General features: G+C 44.7%; 1 protein-coding gene across 2 annotated transcripts in view; it reads right to left on the bottom strand.

The window, feature by feature from the left end:
* KAT2B (lysine acetyltransferase 2B) overlaps positions 1-15,482 on the bottom strand; it is a 44,597-nt gene extending 29,115 nt beyond the window's left edge. The window contains exons 1-4 of one of the 2 annotated variants that reach the window (XM_086467538.1): positions 15,255-15,482; positions 5,941-6,067; positions 1,114-1,259; positions 529-618 (exon numbers count right to left, since the gene is read on the bottom strand). In XM_086467538.1, the coding sequence (XP_086323664.1) occupies positions 529-618; positions 1,114-1,259; positions 5,941-6,067; positions 15,255-15,482 (591 nt within the window). Of the gene's footprint in view, positions 1-528; positions 619-1,113; positions 1,260-1,876; positions 1,936-5,940; positions 6,068-15,254 lie in introns of those variants that run through there. The other variant, XM_086467539.1, reaches the window with a different exon arrangement.
* Between the last annotated feature and the right edge of the window lie 6,420 nt (positions 15,483-21,902).

Raw genomic sequence — 21,902 nt, 5'->3', positions numbered from 1 at the left:
AGCCTCAGTTATTCTCTGGTTTCAGCTTTGTTTTTTGTTGTGTACCCTTTGAAGAAGAAGGCTGTGATCTCACTCACTTGGATTGTAACATTTTCATTGATTTACACAAGACAAGTGCCATTTTAATACTGGATTTCAAAACTTCAACAGCATTTTTCATCACTTGAAACAAAGAAAGATTAGAACTTCCCCACATAAAAGCAGCATTTTAAGTTCATTCTCTAAAACCACAAAAAAAAAGTCAGTTTCAGTAAAGCATAAGATGAACGATGAGAGAAGTCAAATAATGTAACTGTTGTACCAACACTAAAGGAGAAGCAGCAGCAGCAGTCTCCTACAGTCCCCTGCTTTGCCCTAAGTAATACACAGAAACATCTGCAAACTGCCTAAAATGCCATGTTTTCAAAACCAGTGCCTATGTTTACAAAAAAACCCAAAAAAAACCAAACCAATTCACAAACAAACAAACAAAACCCCCACTAAATCAAAAAAACCCACATCACCCAAACCCACATTTTGGCTGTTTACCTGTTCAATGCTAGGTTTCTCAAATGGGGGACTTTCCAAAGATCCTTCTACTACAGGTTTTCCCATCTGTAAAATGCACTTCCTCAAAAGCTGTTAAAAATACACAATTTTTTAAAAATTACATACTTGCATACATAGGGTCAATGGAAGTCACACATGCACAACACTCTGCAAGCAGTGTTGCAAATCTCCTGGCTCTGTATCTGCTTGTTTAGTCATCTAAATTTACAGCTACTCAACTTCCCTGTGAATTCACCTTCTCTGAAATGCGTCTAAGAGGTTTCTCTGAGAAATGTAGGCAGCTAAGTTAGCATTTAGGTGAATTGACTTTTCCTGATGTGTAAGTGAACGGGGTAAGGCTTGCAGGTTGCAGAGTTTATAGATGTGGCTCAGAGTCAGCTCCTCAGTCATCCGGATGACTTCTGGAACAGTACATTGCAAGTACCAGAACATCTAGCCCATAGTGAGCCACTAGAGAAAAGAAGTCTCACCAGATAAAGTCAATACATGCATGAGGGGTACTGAAACTGGCTTATATGTGAGAAAGTGAAATACCTAAGAAGATACTACACAGGTTCAGCTTACTTTGAACAGGTAGAAATAAACTTGCTTGGTGTCTGCATCTTCTTCTTTGTGGACACAGGTGAACAGATACTCCACATCCAACACAATCCCCAGGAGCCTATTCATTTCCTCTTCAGACACATTCTCCAGATGAGAAACATGAGCAGCTAAACGAAATAAAAATCCACACCTTTAAAAAGCCTGCAGAGAGAACCAACAGCACAAGTATTCCCCAGGATATCTCAAACTAAGCCATAACGGTAAAGGCACTGATCCTGTAATAACCTATTTGAACAGAACGACTTATCAGAAGTAACTGAAGCATGTATCACACCCAAGCAATCTGTAAAGGTAGTCCAGCGGTGTTAATTCCTACAGCAGAGGAATTACCCTGGTTGCAATCACAGCATCTGTTAACACTTAAAACAGACCACACAAGTCCTGTCTGCATTAATATATTGCAATATATAAATAACTGCATACATTTTTGTCCAAGAGCTATGCTTTTGAGACAAGGTTTCTTGACTAAAGAAAATAAATCTGTAATTCCCATAAATTAGGTAATCCAGGTGTTGATGCAAGTAGCACCTTACTCTATGAAGAGTTAAAAAAAAAAAAAAAAAATCAGCTCTGTAAATAGGCTTTTTGTTTTAAACTGGACATTATTGGCTAAGTTTCTTACTTTCCTATCACGTGAGGTCAAACTATGCTTTGTGCACACTATATTAACAAAGCTTTTGCAGATTGTACGTGCTTATTTGTTCAGAAGTTTATAAAAAAGCACCTTTCAATGTATCATAATTTCCAAGTGACAAACTCCCTTTTATCATCTCCAAAGGTAAATACAGTTCCACATCCGCAATTCTTAAAAGCTTGAGGTTTGTACCTGTGAAGCAGACATTAATTTCAAGCTGGTTTGAACAACTGGCCCCAGGAAGAAAGAAGGCAATTTTAAAAAAAAAAAAAACCTTCAACTCCCAGAAAGAAGATATTTGCATTACAAAAAGCAATGATCTTCGCTGACTCCAGGCCAGTGTACACGGTATGCATATCCTTTCCTCTGAAAGTACAAGAAAATATCCTTTAAAAGAAAAGGGAAAATATTTAAAAGGTTGGGCATATTAGTTTTTTTCTGTATTTTAATAATCTTTATCAATATTTACTTCTTAGATAATCATATTATCTTAGATATTACAATGTTATTAGGACCGGTAAGAAATTTTGAACATAAATCTGATTCCTTATTGGGGGAAGAAATGGGGAGACATAACACTGGACTTGAAAATTATCATATTTATTGGCCACCCAGCAAAGATGATTTGTTTTGGGAAGTTTCCTATGACACCTGCCAAAACATTTAAATTCAATAAATTTGTGCAGCTTCATGTAAAAATGACACCATAGCTCAAAACTTTAAAAAGATGCCAGCAATTGTTTCCAGTCAAATCAAAATTTATAATATGGTGTCTTAAGTTCTGAGTTTATGCTCAGAACTGAAAGGGGGGCAGCCATCATGACCTTTCTTTAAGGACAAATATTCAGCATTCTGGGCAGAAGAAAATTATTTCATTTCTGTCCTTGAGCCAGATATGAAGGTTTAATATTCCCAGCTGTCTGTTCTGATCTTGTAAAAGTAATAAATACCCTCCTAGACCAGCACTGCATTAGAAATTGATAGCACGCTAAAGAAACCTTGCACTCAACTAACAAATGAATAAAACATCAGCATAAGAAGCCATTTCCATGCAGTTTCCATAACAATACTGGAAGTTACCCTAACTACTTAGTGGCTGTATTTAAACATTTTATTGAACTAGAGAATTATTACCCATATGGTGAATCTAAAAGTAACATCAGTGTATTACCAGCACGTATTTGCGGCCGTCACCATTTACTGTACGGTCACCAATGTTTGTACATCCACCCAACAAACTACCTTTCTTCAGACATTCACAGCCCATTCCCAAATTCTTGTGGCCATTAGTAAACCTTTTATTAAAACCAAGGCTTTAGAACACTGACATCAAATACTGCGTTACTCTTGACTAGAGTTACACAGTCCCATTCATCTGCATTGCCCAGCTGGTACACCCTTTCTCAGCTGCTGTTATGCTTGCAAAGAAAAAAAAAAGTTAAAAAAAAAAAAAAATCACAAGTATAGGATGCCACAGCATGCAGAGGAAGAAAGCAAGCAGAAAGAACAAGGCCAATGCAATGATATGAAGACATGAAAAACAGCAAGTTAGCTATTTTAGTTGTGAAACTTCAATAAGCAAGTACTTAAGCGTATGAATTAGGAGCATTGAGAAAGGAGATTAATGAGGAACGTGTCCACAGCCTACCTCAAAATCAGTGTGTACATAAAAAAACTAGTAACGTACATAGGACAGACAAACCAAGAAACACCCAAATACACTACATGAAGGTGCATAGCAGGAACTGAAGACAGTGCTGGGGGAAAACGAGAGACCGAGAGTGTATATAGTGTACTAACACATTAATTAACTAGTTTTAGAAGTGACTCAAGACTGAAAACGTTTACCAACAGGAAAATGCACCCTATAACACAGGAGAAACCAATCAAACATAAAAGAGAAAAGAGCTTCTTTCTGGTGTTGAGGCTGGTGCAAAGCAAATTCTCCCAGTGCCCAACTGAGTCATCACTTCACAGTGTTATGGTACTGACCCAATATATTGCCCAAATAAAAGAAATATTCATTAAAAAAAACAATATTGAGTCAAGCTGTGGGGCTGAATCACAAATAGGAGAATATAAGTGTAGGTAAGTAGACAGAACACAAGAATACAAGTTCTAGTAAGTAGACAGCAATAAGCTTGATAAACTAATACACACTACCAAACAGATTTACACACTGAAAACTGTACTGGCTTGAAGATGAAACCATATCCGCAAAAAAGAGATGTCTCAAGCAAGACTAATGTCTAGGATTAACTTCGGAAGAAAACAATAAATTTTAAAAAAAGGCAAAAAACCCCGAACTTCCTACATTTTGCATCAGGTACGGCTTTAACGGGCACAGGAATTTCTACATCACTACTTCAGTGGCTCTCCAAGGAAGAGAACATGCAGCGCAGATGATAATCTGAAGCCTACACACCTTGTGGTCAGTCTGGTTCTAAGGGCATTCAGCAGGAACAACTAATTTAGAGATGAATAGGAAAATTATCTTGGAAAACACCACTGAAAGACATATTTTTGCCAGTAGTATGAAGAACACAGCAACTCATTTCAGTTCTTTCAAATGAAACATCATCCTCATTAGCCACAGTCAGAAGAATAAGAAACTTTACCTTTTGTAAAAACAGCAATAAATAAAAACATAGTTTGTTCCATCAGGCACATTTCACTGGTACTGGTTTTACAGTACTGGTTTTCCCTGGTTCCCTAGCTAATGAGCGATTTAACAGCCTTTAGAAGAGCTGAGTTTTCTACAACGTACATAGCATCTGCAAATTCCGCTGAAGAACCAAGAATTGACAGACACAACATCTTGTAAGATTTAAAACAAACAAACAAACAAACAAACAAACAAACAAACAAAAATCACAAAAACACCAACACTTTCTTCAAAGGCCAGGAATGACAGGGACAGGTAACACAAGCTACTCTAACTGCATAACCAAAAGCAGCAGAGAAGCTGTGTGATGAAAGGTCAAAACTAACTAACTTGGCTAAAGCAACCGAACTTTCTGTGATACTACATGTTTGTTATCTTGTCCTGTAAGAAAACTCAAGAGATTTGGGATATCAGGAAAGGAAAGAAATCTGCTGAAAAGTCCAGAAATAGATCAAATGTAATGACAGCATAAAAAGAAAAGACAGCAGAAATAGAAATATATCCCAATCAAAAAAAGAGGTATTCCACCCAAAGTACAATATTATTTTCAAAAGCAAATAATAAATGATCCATTGTGAAGCCTTTAGATTTCCTTTTTCTTATTTCACTGCCCTAAGTTTTGTACATCAACAAAAATTAAATAGCAACTGCTTCTTTTCAATTAGGTCTGAATTTTATTTTAGCTCAATTTTTAATCAATATTTGCTAACACAGAAAAAGGCATCAGCTTTTATTTTGAACAAGCACAAATTCTTAAAAAAATAATACAGTTATTCACCACTCTTTCAGGCTATGTGGTTAACAAATCACTATTTATTATTAGCCTGAAAAAAACCCTCAAACCCCCACAACAGTATTTAACGGTGGATTTTGAGCAGTTGCTTCCAAGATATGCAAGCTGTCTGCACAATAATTTAGACAATGCTAGGAGTACAACCCCAGTATTATTTTCTGTGACACAGAAAAGGCACAGGTTTTTTTGTAGGTAAGAGTACCTGTTTTAGCAGTGTTCAAGAATATTTTATAGTTTATCCTATAGTAATAAAACATAATACAGCCTACAGGAGAGAGTCATTCACGTTGTAACTAAGGCAGCTGACAGCTAAAACAACGTGAGGTTAATGTACATGTTACCCAAAGTATTAGAATTGTTATGGGTAGCTCAACAGCGCTTCTGCATTTTAAGAACTTAAGATGTCTCAGTTGTTAGAAGTCGTACCTGAGTTCAATTTCTTCAAAATTCATTTTAGGATATTTCCGACATTTTAATCTAATTTATTGACATTCATGTCCAATCGTAATCCCCATTTCTAGGTCTTGACATAGCACCTTGACTTTTCGTAGAATCACAGAATCATTCAGGTTGGAAAAGACCTCCAAGATCACCAAGCCCAACCATCGACCCCACACCACCCTGCCCACCAAACCACGTCCCGACGCGCCACATCTACAGGCGTTCTCTCTCCGCAGGAGAGCGGCAGAAGCTCACCCAGCGCGTGGCTGCAGCTGCGGCAGGGCTCGGCGAGGCTGACAGCCACCTGCTGCAGCTCTGCCCGGGGGGGCGTCGGCGGCGGGTTGGGGTTCTTCCAGCCATTGCATTTACAGGATTCCTCAGCCTGAAATCGAAGCAAAGGAGTATCGATCAACACCGTAAAACACAGGAACTTGCTGAAAGTGCGTTATTTCAAAAGCAATAAAATGTAACACTATTAATTACAAGTTGGGGAGGTGTTTTGGTTGACGGGGGCGGGGGGGTGTCGGGGTGTTTTGTTATTGTTGCTTTGTTTGGTTTTGCTTTTTTATCTACCACACAGCTAGACTTTATTTTCTAGAAATAATTAGAAACAGAATAGTACCCCAAACAGAGACATTAACAGAATTCTGGTAAGCAAACAGTGCTCAGAAAAATACATACACAAACTCTGCCTAATTCCTTTACAGAAAGCCCTCACTCTAGTGAAAGAAGCATTCAAACATTTACTGGTATATCAGCATGTACAGATCCTGCCACCAAGACAGTTTTAATGATTCAAACGCAAACAGGTTATCTAACGGGCAACTCGTTTATCATTGCTTTATCAGCTATACCGCCAACAAGGAATCATCCAACTAAAACCAAGCTCATGACAACCCAAGCAGGCTTAACTAAATACTGAAATAAGCAAACAATAACTGCACTATTGGAGAATGCTGTCAAAGGCAAGGCTTGGCCACAAAAGCAACGGATGTCAAAGACGGTGACACTGCCAATGCAACCTGCTGCTTACCCTGGAAAGTTTATTTACGCTCACAGAGTGTGAAACGCCACTGACAGACTGCAGCTGAAAGAGGTGACCATGAAGGGAGAGGTTGTGACTTCGGCAGTCGTGTTTCAAATCATTCAGAAGTTTGAAGTACTGATTCTAGTTATCCAAAGAGCAGCTTTATAGGAGGAGATATCCATATCCAAAATATCTTAGTTGTTTTGATGTTAAAGTACTTCTAACATCATTCGTACTCCTATTTGAAGATCTAACCATAAGGAAAGTGTGCTTTTCTACTGCTCAGAGATATCTATGCGCTGGGCTGTAACAGATACTCATGAATTTGCACTGCCAAGACCTCAGTGAGGAAAGTATGCCAACTGCTGCATAATATTTATGGCTGAAACAGCCTTAGTTGGAAAAATTGTGATGTTAACATACCCAGCACTAATGTGTCATTTTTCAAAACCAACTCTGAATATATTTAATGCAATCTATTTCAGGAACCTATTTCATTTGCCTTTTATGTTTCCAAGTCCCATCTTACCTAAGGAAGAAGCACCAGGAGAAGCAGAAAGGATCACAGCTTGACAGCTCCCAAGACTGACAGCTTTGTAGATTGATGGTAAATTGTTCTTCCAAACTAATTTCAATATTCAGCAACCTGAGCACCAAGAAAACTGCTGCCTGCAGTTTGCTGAGCACCATCTCTAACACTGAAGTATTTATCCATCTGGGCTCCCGGCCCCAGGTGCCACGGCCTCTGCCTGTGCCCGCCTCGGTCGGGGAGGTACAAAGGGGTATTTCCAGCAGTGGGATCCACCAGGATGACTCAGAAATCCACCTGCAAGCGCTCAGCAAAACCACTTCCACGTACCACCTTCCAAGGGACAACCTACACCACCTGAACCCCCTGGCTCTCCAAGCTCACTGCATGGGTGCAGACTGCCTGCCACCCCATGTACGTATAACATGGCATCAGGGAGGTTTCAGTATGAAATGAGGAGGAAGATGAAAATAATTTTTTTTTTAAGTCTCATAAAATGCAATCTGAATGCATTTCTGGTGAATTTTATGTTATTTTTCTATCGTGTTTTCTATGAGTAATATGGTTGGCGGAGAAGCGAAGTAGGCCCCATGTTATTTTACAGCAGAAATCACCTCACAGTTTCAAAGGCATTGAGCCTGTTTTACTCCTGTTTGTTACCCAGACCTGCAGAACCTCTTAAAGTTTAATGACTAGAAAGAGAGATCAATGACTGAGTGACACCTATGAATCAAGGATTGCCCCAGCATGGGGCCTTTGGACTTCCACAAGATGATGGCAAACCCCACTTTCAATCAGCATCTCAAGCTAGACAAACTATCCAGATTTGCGTTGTGGGAGGGGCAACGTTGCCATGAAAGTTTTTGCAGTTAAGACAAGGATAGAGATGCTGTCATAGAAAAAAATGACAGAAAATGACATTATTGCCAAAGAAAATTCAAGAGACAGTCATAATAAAGTTCTCAAACAAAAATTGATTGGATATTATTTTAGGGAAGTAAGATTTGATCCTTCCCATGCAGCTGTCCAGACAAATGTTCAACACTGTAAATTACCGTCATAATATCATGCTTATTATTAGTTGCCTTAAATCATACCACAATGAAACATGTTAAAAAAAAAAAAAAAAGAAAAGAAAAAAACTCAAACTAGGCACAAGCTTTTTGAGAATTTTTTCTCTGACTGGAAGCAGTATTTCACAGAAGCTTACCACACAATGTTTACTGTCAAGCCTAAAAACTATAAACAGTGAGTAACTACACAAACTTTAGTGTCACACAATAATTAACAGCAAAGATGTGAACAAACAGATGTACAAATCATGATAACAGCTCAGTTAAACTGCCAAAAATAAATATCAACCCACCCACAGAAGAATACAACCAGCATGTTCAACGGCAGATTTTTTTCTGCCCTCAGTAGTATTTCCTCGCCAGATCTTTTTGAAGCAGCTGTTAATTTGTATTGTTCAAATTATTCCAGAGACCTTTCTCAAACAACTACTAGGGTGGGTTTTTTTGCTAATCTCTCTATAAAACACCAGAATCAGCATAAATGTTCTGTTAACCAAGGGGAAATACAACCCGAAAAGGTCCTCTTTAAAACTAAGCTTTCATTGTAGATGTTGACAGTGCAAGCATTTTGCAGTGAATACGCAATGTGCATTCCTCAGTGGCTTAAATTGCTGAGTTGTTTTAAGTCTTCCACAGTGTTTTATTCATTCAATCCTTTCTTTGACTATCTTCAGCATTTTCCTTTCTTTCTTCCTTTTTTTTAATGTCACTCATCTGCTTTACATTAGAAAATAAAGTATGACTTCACCTCTGCAAAAACTTAATTTAAGATGAAAACAGTTTTGAGGGGAGGAAGGAAAAGAAGCATTTGAACTAGTACATCCAGTCCTTGGAGCCTTGTTTTCTGGGACATCTGCAGAGCTTTGATAAAGCCACTGGAGAAAGTTGGGGACTTCCGCCTTACTAAAGCATGCAAAGTAATGACTATCATCTTTGCAGGCCCAGGGATCACGAACACTGCATCCTCACTGGCAATTTTTAATAAAATTGGATGAGTGCAATATAATAAAACACAACAATTACACACTGCTGCCTGTCCTGCCCTCCACCTCCACTCTCTCCCAAAAAAGTGCAGAAATTATGCACTGTACAATATAATTTCAATTATTTTTTGAGCCCTTCCATACTAGGTAGAGTGTTAAAATCTGGGAAATCAAACTGTCTAGTAGCTCTGGGCAGTGAAAACTGCAACTCTGGACAAACTGAAGTTACTCTTTCCTTTAAAACACTGAATACACTGATAGCAGGTCAAAAATGGACAGTGAAAAAATACAGCACATTTTAGCACACGTTGTTAGCCTTTTTATTTTAAAAGGAAGCACCGGAAAGTTACAACATTGCACATCTCATCCTCTTTTAAGTGGGCTTCAGGTGTCTAAATAACAATGAATAAATGAAGAATGTTACAGTAACTTATGGACTAAAACCTTCCTTCCCTTTTCAGACAGTGAAATGAGCACAGGAAGGTGCAAACTTCAAGCTAACTTAATTACTAAGTAAAAGACCCTAACAGTTTTAAATCTGAGTTTCAAAACAGCTGTTGTGCTGGGCCCTCTTTCCAACTCAGAATCACACAGGTTGCTCTGTTTGATAACTGAGATGCAAAGCAGATTATAAATACACAACATTACAGACCTTTCTATTTGCAGCAAGTATAATTACTCTAGAAAAAAATATTCTTTCTCCCAACACAAAAGCCATGTAAAATACCCTCTAAGTTTCTTTCCTGCAAGGAATAATTTCAATTTGATGCTTTTAACAGAGAACATCACACAAACTATAACAAATCATAGAATCACAGAACGGTTTGGGTTGAAAGGGACCCTAAAGACCATCTAGTCCAACCCCCCTGCCATGGGCAGGGACACCTTCCACTAGACCAGGTTGCTCAAAGCCCCATCCAGCCTGGCCTTGAACACTGCTGGGGAGGGGGCAGCCACAGCTTCTCTGGGCAACCTGTTCCAGGGTCTCACCACCCTCTTAGTGAAGAATTTCTTCCTAATATCTAATCTCAATCCCCCCTCTTTCAGTTTGAAATCATTACCCCTCATCCTATCACTACCCACCTTGATGAAAAGTCCCTCCCTACCTCTCCTGCAGGCCCCCTTTAAGTACTGGAAGGCGCTGTAAGGTCTCCCCAGAGCTTTCTCTTCTCCAGGCTGAACAACCCCAGTTCTCTCAGCCTATCCTCACAGGGGAGGGGCTCCAGCCCCCTGATCATCTTCGTGGCCTCCTCTGGACCTGCTCCAACAGGTCCATGTCTTTCTTATGCTGAGGGCCCCATAGCTGGATGCAGCACTGCAGGTGGGGTCTCACCAGAGCAGGCAGAGGGGGAGAATCCCCTCTCTCGACCTGCTGGCCACACTTGTTTTGATGCAGCCCAGGATGCAATTGGCTTTCTGGGCTGCCAGCACACATTGCTGGCTCATATTCAGCTTTTCACCCACCAGCAACCCCAAGTCCTTCTCCACGGGGCTGCTCTCAATCCACTTATCACCCAGCCTGTATCTGTGCTTGTGATTGCCTCAACCCAGATGCAGGACCTTGCACTTGGCCCTGTTGAACTTCATGATTAATTTAAAATACATATTTTTCCTACTGAAATGTCCAGTACCCAGCAACTAGACAGTTAAGACACTGCTCGGAGAACTACTCACACGTATCAAGAAATTAGCCAACCCATTTATCTTTAACGGTACAAAATAATCAGTTCAATGTTCAGCTCTAAGGACATGTTCTTCATTTATTGATCAATCCAAGTATTTCATTCCCTGTATTTTCCAGGTGCGCTTACAGAATAGATGTAGGCTACAGTATAAAGCTTTTATTAATAATAGGGGCCAAATTCCCACCTTGTAAAGTTAATGGTAGACTTTCTATTTAATTTAAAGGAAGATGCTTTAATTGGGCCTGTAAGACATTGTAAAACAGATTCACCCCACTATGAAAATGATTGCAAGAAAGCTTTAGATGTCTCGTGTGTCCCCTATAGGCTCCTGCAGAAAACAGCTTTAATACATTTCCATTTGAGCTTCAAGGAGCTGTACTGACACTACACAGAGTCCAGCAGTAATACAGCCAAGTCTGCCTCATCTTAATCTGCCTTACAAGAGTCAGTAAAAAAACCCAAATTTCATTACGGAAAGGGTGGTACATATTTACCCTACGAACTCTTTCTTATGTGTAGGGGCAGGAAAACTCCATAGAGGTCACTCTAGGATGAGGAGGGGGAAGAATTGCCTCTACCAAGGGTCAGCAGCTGGTCTGGAGCCTGGGACCCAGATTTTACTTCAATCTCTGCCACCCGCTCACCTGCCACAGGGCCTTGGCCAAGTCATCTCATCATAACCCTTCTCACTCTCTGTCCATTTTGTTTATCTAACACACGAAGGCTTTCTTCAAGGAGTTATTGTTCCCTGCTACTTGTGCAAATGCCTTAGGCTAATGGGCTCTAATTATAGTCGCAAGCATCCAGGCATTACTGTATGATATATATAATGAGAAATAAACAATTTTACAGAAAACTTAGTGTACTAAAATAGTATGTATTTCAACTTGTTTACAAGAAAAACTCCCAGTGAGACTGGAGAGAGAGTTGTATTTTCACATACTGTAAACCAATAGGGGGAAAAAAATCCCCTCCTACATCTTCATTAAATATATTTATGTGTAAGTCACACAGTGCTGCTTTTATATAAAAGTGCTGCAAGCTTGCATGCCTAATGCTCAATTTCACACTGGACAAAACCAAAATGATGTATGCAGCTATTCATACATGCACAGATATACATACAAAACCCTGCACAGCATACAGCACTCCTGTGTACTTTCAGAAGTCATGAAAACTGTGCCAACTCCTAATATATATCTTACTGTTCAGAACGTACTTTCTTCTTCCCCCTCACATACAAACTTGAGCATTTAAGAAGTTTTTTGTTTGTATGTTTGTCCTGCACAGAAGAGCCTGTTCTCTCCCTTCCACTCTGACTTTTTCTCACAGGGGAAAAAGTCCTGTCCCAACCCTTTATCGGGAAAAAGAAACAAGCCCCACATTTCTCTAGCCTGGGCAGCAGTTCCCTAAACTCCACCCTCGTTCTGCTCAGAATATGTGCACACTGAAGATGTCTTTGCCTGCAGACTTTGTCCATGTTTCCCATGAAGAAGAGGGATCACTGAAGAAGAATCAGGAGGGCCCTCCTGGGGACTCAGCACCCTACCTCAGAGCAGTGCCTTCTACCCTTTTCCACTCAGCATTTCTGCTGTCGCCAGTGAGACTCACCCTCTACAACATAGCCACTGACCTCTCCACCTTCTTGTGTTGCTGCTCTTCATCCCTAGCGAATACACACTCCCTGCCTCTGCTACTCCCAGCATATCTGAGGTTAAGTTCCTGATAAATTCTGTGTGCTGAATTTTGCGATAAATTTTATGTGGGACAAGGTGGTCAGTGCTAAGGATGCTATCACATATTTTCAGTGCTCCAACTTGCTCAGCTCTATATAGATTTACACAAGATTCACATATGGCCAATACTTGATTGAACACAGATGTCCCCTACAGAGATGGTGCGTCTGCCTTCTCTCACTCTTGTGCATTCACACACAGAAATGCAAAATATATGGGAGAGAAGTTGCAACCCGAAAAAGTTCAAAGCTACACTGTGCAAGTTCCCTGCAAACCATTACTGTTACAAGCCAAGCAGTGTCATTTTGGAGCACCTGCCAGGTGTTCAGGAAGAAAAATAACACATTCTTCCACTCTGCTCCGTCCTTCCCCCTTTATCCCACAGGAGAAGCTGCTTGATTAGTTTACAAGGAGCTTCCTATCTGTCTACCTGCTTCTGTTTTGAGACCTGAAAGCAAGCTGCCTGCCACTCAACTACTGAAGAGAAGTGAAATAGCAAAGGCAGGTTTTGCATTTTAATCCAAACAGAGAGCAGCATTTAGTGCTGTGGCTGTACCTAGTTCCTGGCGGGAGGAAGAGGTCCTGGGGTGCCCTCGGCCATGGGACCTGCTCCACCCACACTGGTGTGCCACTGGAGCATGCATCCAGGACTCCTCACAGAAGAGGGCCCGCAAGGACATCCCAGCAGAGCACGGGCAGTATGAACTGTCACCGCACTGTACCCCACCACCAGAGCCCTGTGAAAGGGAAAGAAGGGCTGGTGGCAGCCCGCGGCATGCCCTCCTCCCCTCCAAAATGGCACCTGCCTCCCTTCCAACAAAGCACCTGCAGCAGTGTACGTGTGGGGCTGGTGAGTCCCAGAAAAAAGCAGAGTTTGGGAGGAGACAAGGCTGCCTGCACTTCTTCACAGCAAAGCACCTCAGGAGAAGGCTTTTGCCCTCACAAAGATCACCTGGATGTACATCAAGGAAAGAAAAAAGAACCAACCAAGGAAGAAAAAAGCAATTCACACACACGCACTCCTAATAGCCCATGAAAATCTTACCCACCCCACAACCAGCTTCATTTAACAGCAAGTCTTGGTAAAATACGGGGGTGCAAAGAGGACTCGGCTGGGAAAGCTTTAAACCATGCCACCCAGCCTGCAGTGAGGGCCTCAAGTTTCTAGTACACTGGCTGCTCTTTTAAGTCACTGACACTAGTGTAATCTTGCAATCTCCCATGTATGCACCAAAGCTGAAGTGGAGGTGCCTGCACATTTGGAAACAGCCAAGAAATGGAAGTCTGTGTGGCTTCCTTAATTTGCCCACACATGACAGCGTTGCGCCATGCCCTCAGCATACAGTTAAAGCTCCTCACACCACCACGCAGGACTACAGAGCCATAATACGATGCTTCCTCACGTACGTTAGCATTTAGTTTGGCCTTTCACTTAACATCTGCCCTTTCGAGGCTCCAAAGTAAGCAAACAGAGAAAATAAGACGCACGTTTCTCACAACCAGCTATTTTCAACGCTGAAAGCGTTACTAGAGGGTTTGACATCAGCACTGCCAATCTGAACATGTCAGACCCGCTGTGCATCCAGGAATTGCCCTGACAGCAGCAGCGCAGCCAGCGGCCCGTGTGCTCCGAGCGCCCGGGCCCTCCCCGCTCGCCGCAGCTCCCCGCGCACGGACGACAACGCCAGTTGTCACAGTCCTCCGAAAGCGGGAGCGACAGCTCTGACCGAGCTCCCGCCGTTCGCAACAAACAAGCAAGTCCTGCTGCTGCTCCCACCGAGAAGAAAACAGCGGGTGGGGGGAAAGCGCTTGTGGAAGGAAACCCGGGGCAGCTCTCTTGAAGGTGAGAGGCGGGCGCTGGAGAGGAGATCCCCGCCGGAGCAGGGTGCAGGTGGACGGCGCTACGTGACCGCCGGGGACGCGACTTTCCCAATTCCGGAGGCCGCGCCCCTTCGCTCCTCTGCCAAAGCGGCTGGCGACGGTGCCAGCTCGGGGCAGTGCCTTTTGCGATGTCAACAGCTCCGCGCTGCGAGGCCGCCGCCGCCGCGCCCCGGCCGACAGGCAGCCCCCGCCCGGGGCCGGGGGTGCGCTCCCGCGGGCCGGGGCCGGGCCCCGCCGGGCCGGGCGGGTGTCCCCGCTCCCCGCCGGGATGTTTACGCGGTGGGCAGCTGCGGCAGCGCTGTTAACGCAGCGCTTACCGCCGGCACCAGGAGCCGCCCCGCCCGCCGCCTCCCGCGGAAGGACGGACGGACGCCGCGGCCGGGCACCGCCGCTGCCGCCCGGCTCGGGCAGGAGGAGGGCGGCGCTGCCCCCGCGGCCCCGTCCTCGGCGCGCTTGGGGTTTATTTTTACGACCGCCGGCCGGAAAGCTCCGGGGGGAGAGAATCCACCGGCACCGCCGGAGCCGCCACTTCCGCGGGGAGCGCCGGGCTGCAGCCGGGCCGCCTCCCCCGCCCGGCACGGCCCTTCCCCACCGCCTCCCTCCCTTCCGTCAATCCCCACCCTCCGTGGGCGGGTGGGCGCCCGCGGCCGGTTACCTTGCAAGCAGAGTAGACGCCCAGCTTCTCCAGCTTCTTGGCCCGCGGCGCGGCGCGCAGCTGCGCCTTCTTCCCCGCGGTGCGCGCCGAGCCGGGCCCCCCGGGACTCTCGGCGGAGCTGCGGGCCGGCGCCCCGGCGGCCACCCCCCCGGCGGCCGGGGAGCCCTGCTGCGGCCCGCCGCCGCCCGCCGCCGCCGCCCCGGCCCCGGCGCCGCCAGGCTCCGCCATGCCCGCGGCGCGGCGGCAGCCGCCCGTCCGGCCGGCCGGCGCGGTGCGGTGCGCCCGGCCCTAGACCCTCCCCTTCGCCGCGCCGCCGCCGGCTGCTCCCCGGGGGGGGGGGCGGGAGGAGGGACCCGCCGCTCCGCGGGCGGCTCCTGCCCCGCCGGGCGGGAGGGGGGGGGGGAAGGGGGGGGGGGCCGGCACCCGCCTCCCGCTGCTGCGCAGCGTGGGGGGGGCGCGCGGCCGCGTCCCTGCGCGGTGGCTGCGCGGGGGCGGGAGGCGCCCCGCGCCCCCGCGGAAGGGGGGGCGGCGGCGGCGGCACCCGCTGCGTGCGGGAAGCCGCTACGGAGCCAGCCCGGCCCTCCGGGAGGCTGCGGGGAAAGTTGCCCTAGAAAGAGGCGGCATCGCTGGCTGCGCGCACCGCGCAGAGCCCCGGCCGGCGGCGGTGGCAGCGCAGAGCGGCCGCGCTCCTGCACCCCGGTGAGCGCGCGGTGCTGCCACAGCCCCAGCTCCCCCTCGGAGCGGCACTACTTTGTTTGACTTAGTAGCCGTTGTGTTTCCCCACTATGCACTTTGCGGCTGCTTTTCGAGGATTTATTTTTTCCCCAGGTGATTTCTAATTCAATATATAAATACCAGGCAGTTTGAAATACAGCATTCAAAAACTCTGCTCAGTTCCTCGCATCATGGTTTTGGGGCTTGTTTTTTTTTTTTTTTTCTGTTTTTTGTTTGTTTGGTTAGGTTTTTTTGTCCAGGAGCAAGTGTTGACAGCAGGTCAATTTATGTCTTAAAGGGATTACCTTTTAATTGAAATCTAAAATTAAGTAAATGATCCAGCCACAGAAAGTGTGCTTTACGCACAGAAGCAAGTGCTTCTGTTTTGAGGCGGTGACGCTCCGTTGCACGTATGTAAAAACGTGGTTGACCTGTGAGAAACCACAAATGGCAATTCTGTAGGACGGCACCGCGATTTAAAAGGTTGGGATTGAGGCTGGGCGTTTGCGTGGGATCTACCGCTGTTTGATGTGTAAACCTGAAGCAGGAATATTCATTTGGAAGGGAATCCCTGCGTTTAAAGAACTCTCGAAGACGCAGGGCCTCGCCACCTTGCAGGGGGCAAGCAAAGATGACTCCAGACTTCAAAGTTAGGAGTAGTGGGGGGGGGTGGGGGGGGTGGGAGCTGGAAAAACACTTTCCTTGTCGTCTCCCTTTTCCCTCACCCTTTCAGGGGATATTTTCCAGCATCAGGTTATACGACGAGTTGGCGTATTCATTAAATGACAGGACGGGATAAAAGGATGGAATAAAACGCTGTAGTATTTTCATTAAAAAGGAGGTCTGGGTTTGTTGTTTGGGGTTTTTTTGGCTGGGGTTTTAAAACGGAAAATTAAATTAATGGGGCGGGGGGGGGGGGGGTCGGGACCGGGGCCGCCGGAGCCCGCGGCGAAGGCCGGGGGGGGGGGGGGGGAACCCGCGGCTGGTTTTAGGCTTCCCAGCAGCTGTGACAGCGACCCGTAAGATGGCTGCTGCCATCCCCGGGCCTTTAAGACGGACTGTTAAGGTGGCGGAGCCGCTGCCCTCGGCGGTGGCTGCCCCAAGCTTGGCAGCAAATTAAAAAGCAGGAGGTGGATGACGGAGAAACCCATTTTCTTTTAAATTTAAGAGAGAAATTTTTTAAATTTTTTTTTTAAAGTGTCTGAATCATGTTTCAAAATAAAAATAGCCGCTGTATGGTAACAGCCACCTAAGAACCTCTTTGCTTACATTTTTTTTTAGGTTGGTTAGGTTTCTACTTTCCTCTCGGACGTGAAAATGAAACTGTTTTTGCTTAGTTTCACTTTCAGCTTTTCCCACTGCTCTTCCTCGGTAGCAAAAGCTACAAGCGAAGAGCGCATCTGGAACATATTGCCTCCTATGGACCACTTAATTGTCCATGCTCCAACACAGACTCCTAGCTTTTCTGGGAGCTGCTGTAGCCTTTGCATTCCCCAATATGTTTTTTTTCTCTTTTTTTTTTCTTTTTTTTTCCCCTAAATCACCAGCTTCTCCTTTAAATGGTGTTTATTAATATTAATTATAATATTACTTAATATTATAATTTATCTATGTTTATCTAATACTTAAATTTAGATATATCTAAAATATCTATATTTATCTAATGCTTAATATTTAACCGAGCATTAAGTCTGCCACACATTACAAGTTTCAATTCTGAAAATACGTTTACTGTTTTCACACAGGTGAGTCACTCCACTGATGTTTATTAAGGCCACTCAGTGTGCATTTATGTCTGAAGCTGCACAGGCGAGTGTTCACAGGATCACAGCCCAGCCGAACGACCTTATTCTTCAAGGCCCTTAAAAGCCTGAAATGTTTTTATTTCTGTTAAAGTAAAATCAAAGATGAAAGTTGTTACCAAGCAGATACTGACTTTGGTTAAATGCCCGAATATTTATTTACATTTCATGGTGTGTTTATGAGAGCCTGATCGGAAAAACACTGCTGTACTGCATACGGTAAGGCACTGGTTAGTATAAAGGCAAAAAATACTTCTACTGCAGTTTCTTCTTGAATCCTCAAGAGCATGGCTGTATCACAATACTATGCGTCCTCTTTTTTTCTGCCTTTTTACCTCGCTGCTCACTAGATCACCAGAACAGTAACTCTACGAGCCTGTGGCTACAGATACCGTTACTATAGTAACATTTATAAACACTAATTTCACTACACATGCAGAACGACTGCCTGCTACTGCAGAGGGGTAGCTTAGAAAGAAACCACTCTTTAACTGCAAATAGGTAAGTCTTTCTCTTTCTGAAAGCCTGATTTAAAGCATTGCTTTCTAACTTTGTGCAAATACATTGTTTAAAAAAAAAACCAAAAGAAAAAAAGATTGACTTTGTCTTAAATTGCTCCAGTGACAGGTAAAACACTACCTTCGGAATTTTCTCAAGAAGAAATAAGAAAAAGATCATTTGCTGCCTGGTAACATGGGACATGTTGACTTGTGGTGGCTTCAGTGAATGTAATTTGACCACGGCAGGGTACACTGCATTAGGAAAAAAACCCCAAAAATGTATGCTTTGACATATGAGTCTACACGTCATTGTCATTTTCATATATCCAAGCTGGCTTTTTCTGTTGACTGAAATTACAAGCACATGCTTATTAATTTTCTAATTGTAATGCATGTGTAACTCCTTTTGAGCACAACAGAATCATTCTAGTGCTTATGTCTCATCATTAAACATGCACTATGAAGATACTAAATTAGAGTCAAACTCAAGGCATTGTCTGAAAAACCCTCGCCACATTTTCCAGTTTCTGTCCTTTGGGGCATGTCAGTGGGTTTGCACAAGTCGAACTGACTCTGAAACCTGCATTCCGCAAGCGCTGGTGGGAGCAGAGTGAGCCCAGCTGCCGGCTGCCTGCCTGGGCTGCTCACCTCCCAAACTCAGGTGAGTAGCCAGGTGACTTCAGCAAGACTACTCGTCTGCATCAAACCAGGCAAGCCAGGAGCTGGATGAGACATGAGTGTCAGTTCCCCTTTCTCAGGCTGCTGATAGCCCCGTGGAGGTGCCTGCTCGGAGCCAGTATTCCCAGATGTCCTTCTCCTGTTTGTGGCTCTCGCCCAAATTCACTGTGAACACCCAACAGGCCAAAATGTGAGAGCACGCGTGTTATTCCAGCAAAGGAGGTGGTTGACTTCTGGACAGCAAGTCACAAAAGAGGGAATTAAAATGCAGTTTAGGGTGTGCCTGACACCTGATTATTACCTAGTAGTCATTTAGGGCTTTCGGGGCCTATCTCGGTCACATGAATTAAAGAATGACTCAACTAATAGCAGCCTAATGCTGAATGCTGCCTCCCTGAGAGGGACCTTCCAGCTGGTGGCCCAACTCTGGGATCCCACCCCTCATCCCCAGCCTAGTCAAAGCCAGTGTGCCCAACCCAGCCCTTTTTCCCCTCTCCTTTTGTTCAAGATGGGACTTTCTTCCTGCTCTCCCACCTGTTTTTATTCTTGCCATTCAATGCAAATGTGAAAAGCAGAGCTCTTGCCCCTCCGGGGAATTTCTCAGAGTATAAAATCCTATTGTGTCCTTTCATTAGCGCATTCCTTGTGGGTGAAGTAGCCTCCCTCTTGGCCATCAGGCATTCAGGACTGCTATCAATATTTTATAAATCACTGGAAGTATTAACAGTATAAAAGTTTTGTTCATTATGCTGTCTCTAGTATCTTGTCAGCTTCCCCTTGTGCTTACATGCGACTTTAATAATGCAGATGGCAGAACTTCCCACTAGGCCTTTGTCTCTTGTACCTCACACCCCAACTACACAGTTTTTAAAGGAAAAAAAATGAAAAAAAAAAAAGAGAGAAAAAACTCATGGCTGTGTTAGTAACACGAACTTCTTGTTAGTGATGGAGCACTTGGCAGGTTTTATTCACCTTTTACCCAGAGGATGCTCTTCTTGACTGCAGTCAGAGTTTTGATTTAACACAAACCAAGAAAGAAAACTAAAGGCTGGACTCACAAAACACAGAACATTTACTGCCTTTGCCAGTACAATGTGAGTTCTATGTGCCAAGTTCAGAAGCTGCTTGTCAAAGTTATTTAGCCATCTGCAGTCACCACATTGGTTTGTTTACACTGTGTTATTTCGTGGTACTGAGAGCTCTAGACTCCTTCATGCAAACATAGGAGGTACTGTTTGTTTTTCCCCTACCTCTTCTTTCTTCTGCCTCCCACCAATTTTTTTGTTTATTCCTTTCTCTGACATCCTTTTCTTTTCTTCCTGCTACTTAATACGTAGCAGAGATCCCCACAGGTTTCTGGGACCCTGCTCAGTATACTTTAACTGCCTGTGATTTGAGAGTTTTGCTAGCCACCCCATCCCAGTGCAGGGCAGGTCCGCCAGTGCTGGCAGCCTTACAGACCCCTGGGCGACTGGCACAGCCTCAGCTGGCAGCAGGTGGGAGGGAAGGGGCCTCCTTTCTGCTGCCGGCACCTGAGTAGCTGCTGACCAGGACCCTTGATAGGACACTGATTGAGGTAACAAAACTCTGCACAGAAAATCCCTTGTATTTCTGTAAGATGAAGTTAGACTGGCCTAAGCACATCCGACCGTGCAAGCCCACTCCTGGGCCTTCCCCATGTCTGCATGGGAAAGCACCTGGAAATCTTAAGAACTATGGACAAAACCGCAAGAACCTCAGTTAAATCACAGCTGTTAAACAGGTTAAAAACCTCCATTTGGACCAACCATAATTGTGGTGAGCACGGATGGAAAAAGCAGAGGAACCCCAGGAGTACAGCAGTAACCCCAGATGTGGGTTTGTGGGGCGAGGGAGGCAGGGTGTCACTGGGAGGAAAGTGCAGGAGGCAGTCATATTATCTTCACCCATCTTCTACCTTCTGCCACAGCTTTCTCCTTGTGGATCCCCAAAACCTCACGTGCCTCCCCTCCTATGCTAAGCCCAGTGGGCTTGTCAGCCCCAGTTGATGCTTCACGGCCTCTCTGCCCCACGCAGGCACTCGGTGGGTTACGAACTGCTGCCTCTGCCCCACCAAGACAGACCCAGCTATCAAGAACAAGTGCAAAATAGCTGCAGTGTAGAAAGACCTGGCTTTGCCATTTTTTTTGCTGCTCCCATTTCTCAGTTTGATGCTTCCTCCCAGCTGAGGAGCAGCACCTCTGCCCAAGCAGACAGTGTCACAGGTCATAATTCTTACCTAAGACCTAATGATGGGGACTCTTTCCATGTTACAGGATGACATAAAACCAGTTGGCCTGGAATCCCAGGATTCCAGTTTTGGACAACACTTAAGAAGATAAATAAGACGACTAATTATCTTAATTTATTCCATAATTATTTTAATTATTAATCACTTCCTTCTTTCTTGCCTATTATCAGGTCTAGGGGTGGGAGTGTTCCCAAGTCCTGAAGGCAGGCTCTGCCCCCGGCACGCTCCTGTGACTCACCAGGTTCATCTTTATCTCTTCCCACACCTTTCATAACAAGACTTCCTTGAAGCTGCCTCGTTGTTTCTGTGGATACAGCAAGTAGGTACTACACACACCTGAGCTGACTCACTCGGGAGAAGGTGTCTTGTTCCTTCTGCAGCATTCCCTCTGCAGATGGCTTTGGAGACTGAGAGGTCCAGCCCTGCTAAAAGGGGTGGAGGGCATGGCTGCAGTGTTGGCAAATGAGTTTGTCTTTTCAGGTGAAGAGTTTTTCAGAGGTCTTATATGCATATAATAAAGGCTACATAAGGTTTTTCACGTTAGCTATAAGCTCTTTGCTGCTTTGGCCAAAGGTGACCATGTAAAACTGGGACCTGGTAAGGCAGCCCCTGCACTGGTAACTGTGCTTGCCCATACACTGGCTCAGGCTGTGCCAGGGCATGCACTGCACAGTGCTGTCAGGCT

This window comes from Leptosomus discolor, chromosome 7, assembly GCF_034619465.1.
Source record: "Leptosomus discolor isolate bLepDis1 chromosome 7, bLepDis1.hap2, whole genome shotgun sequence".
In the NCBI taxonomy this organism is placed as follows: domain Eukaryota; kingdom Metazoa; phylum Chordata; class Aves; order Leptosomiformes; family Leptosomidae; genus Leptosomus; species Leptosomus discolor.
This window is presented reverse-complemented; position numbering and strand designations above follow the sequence as displayed.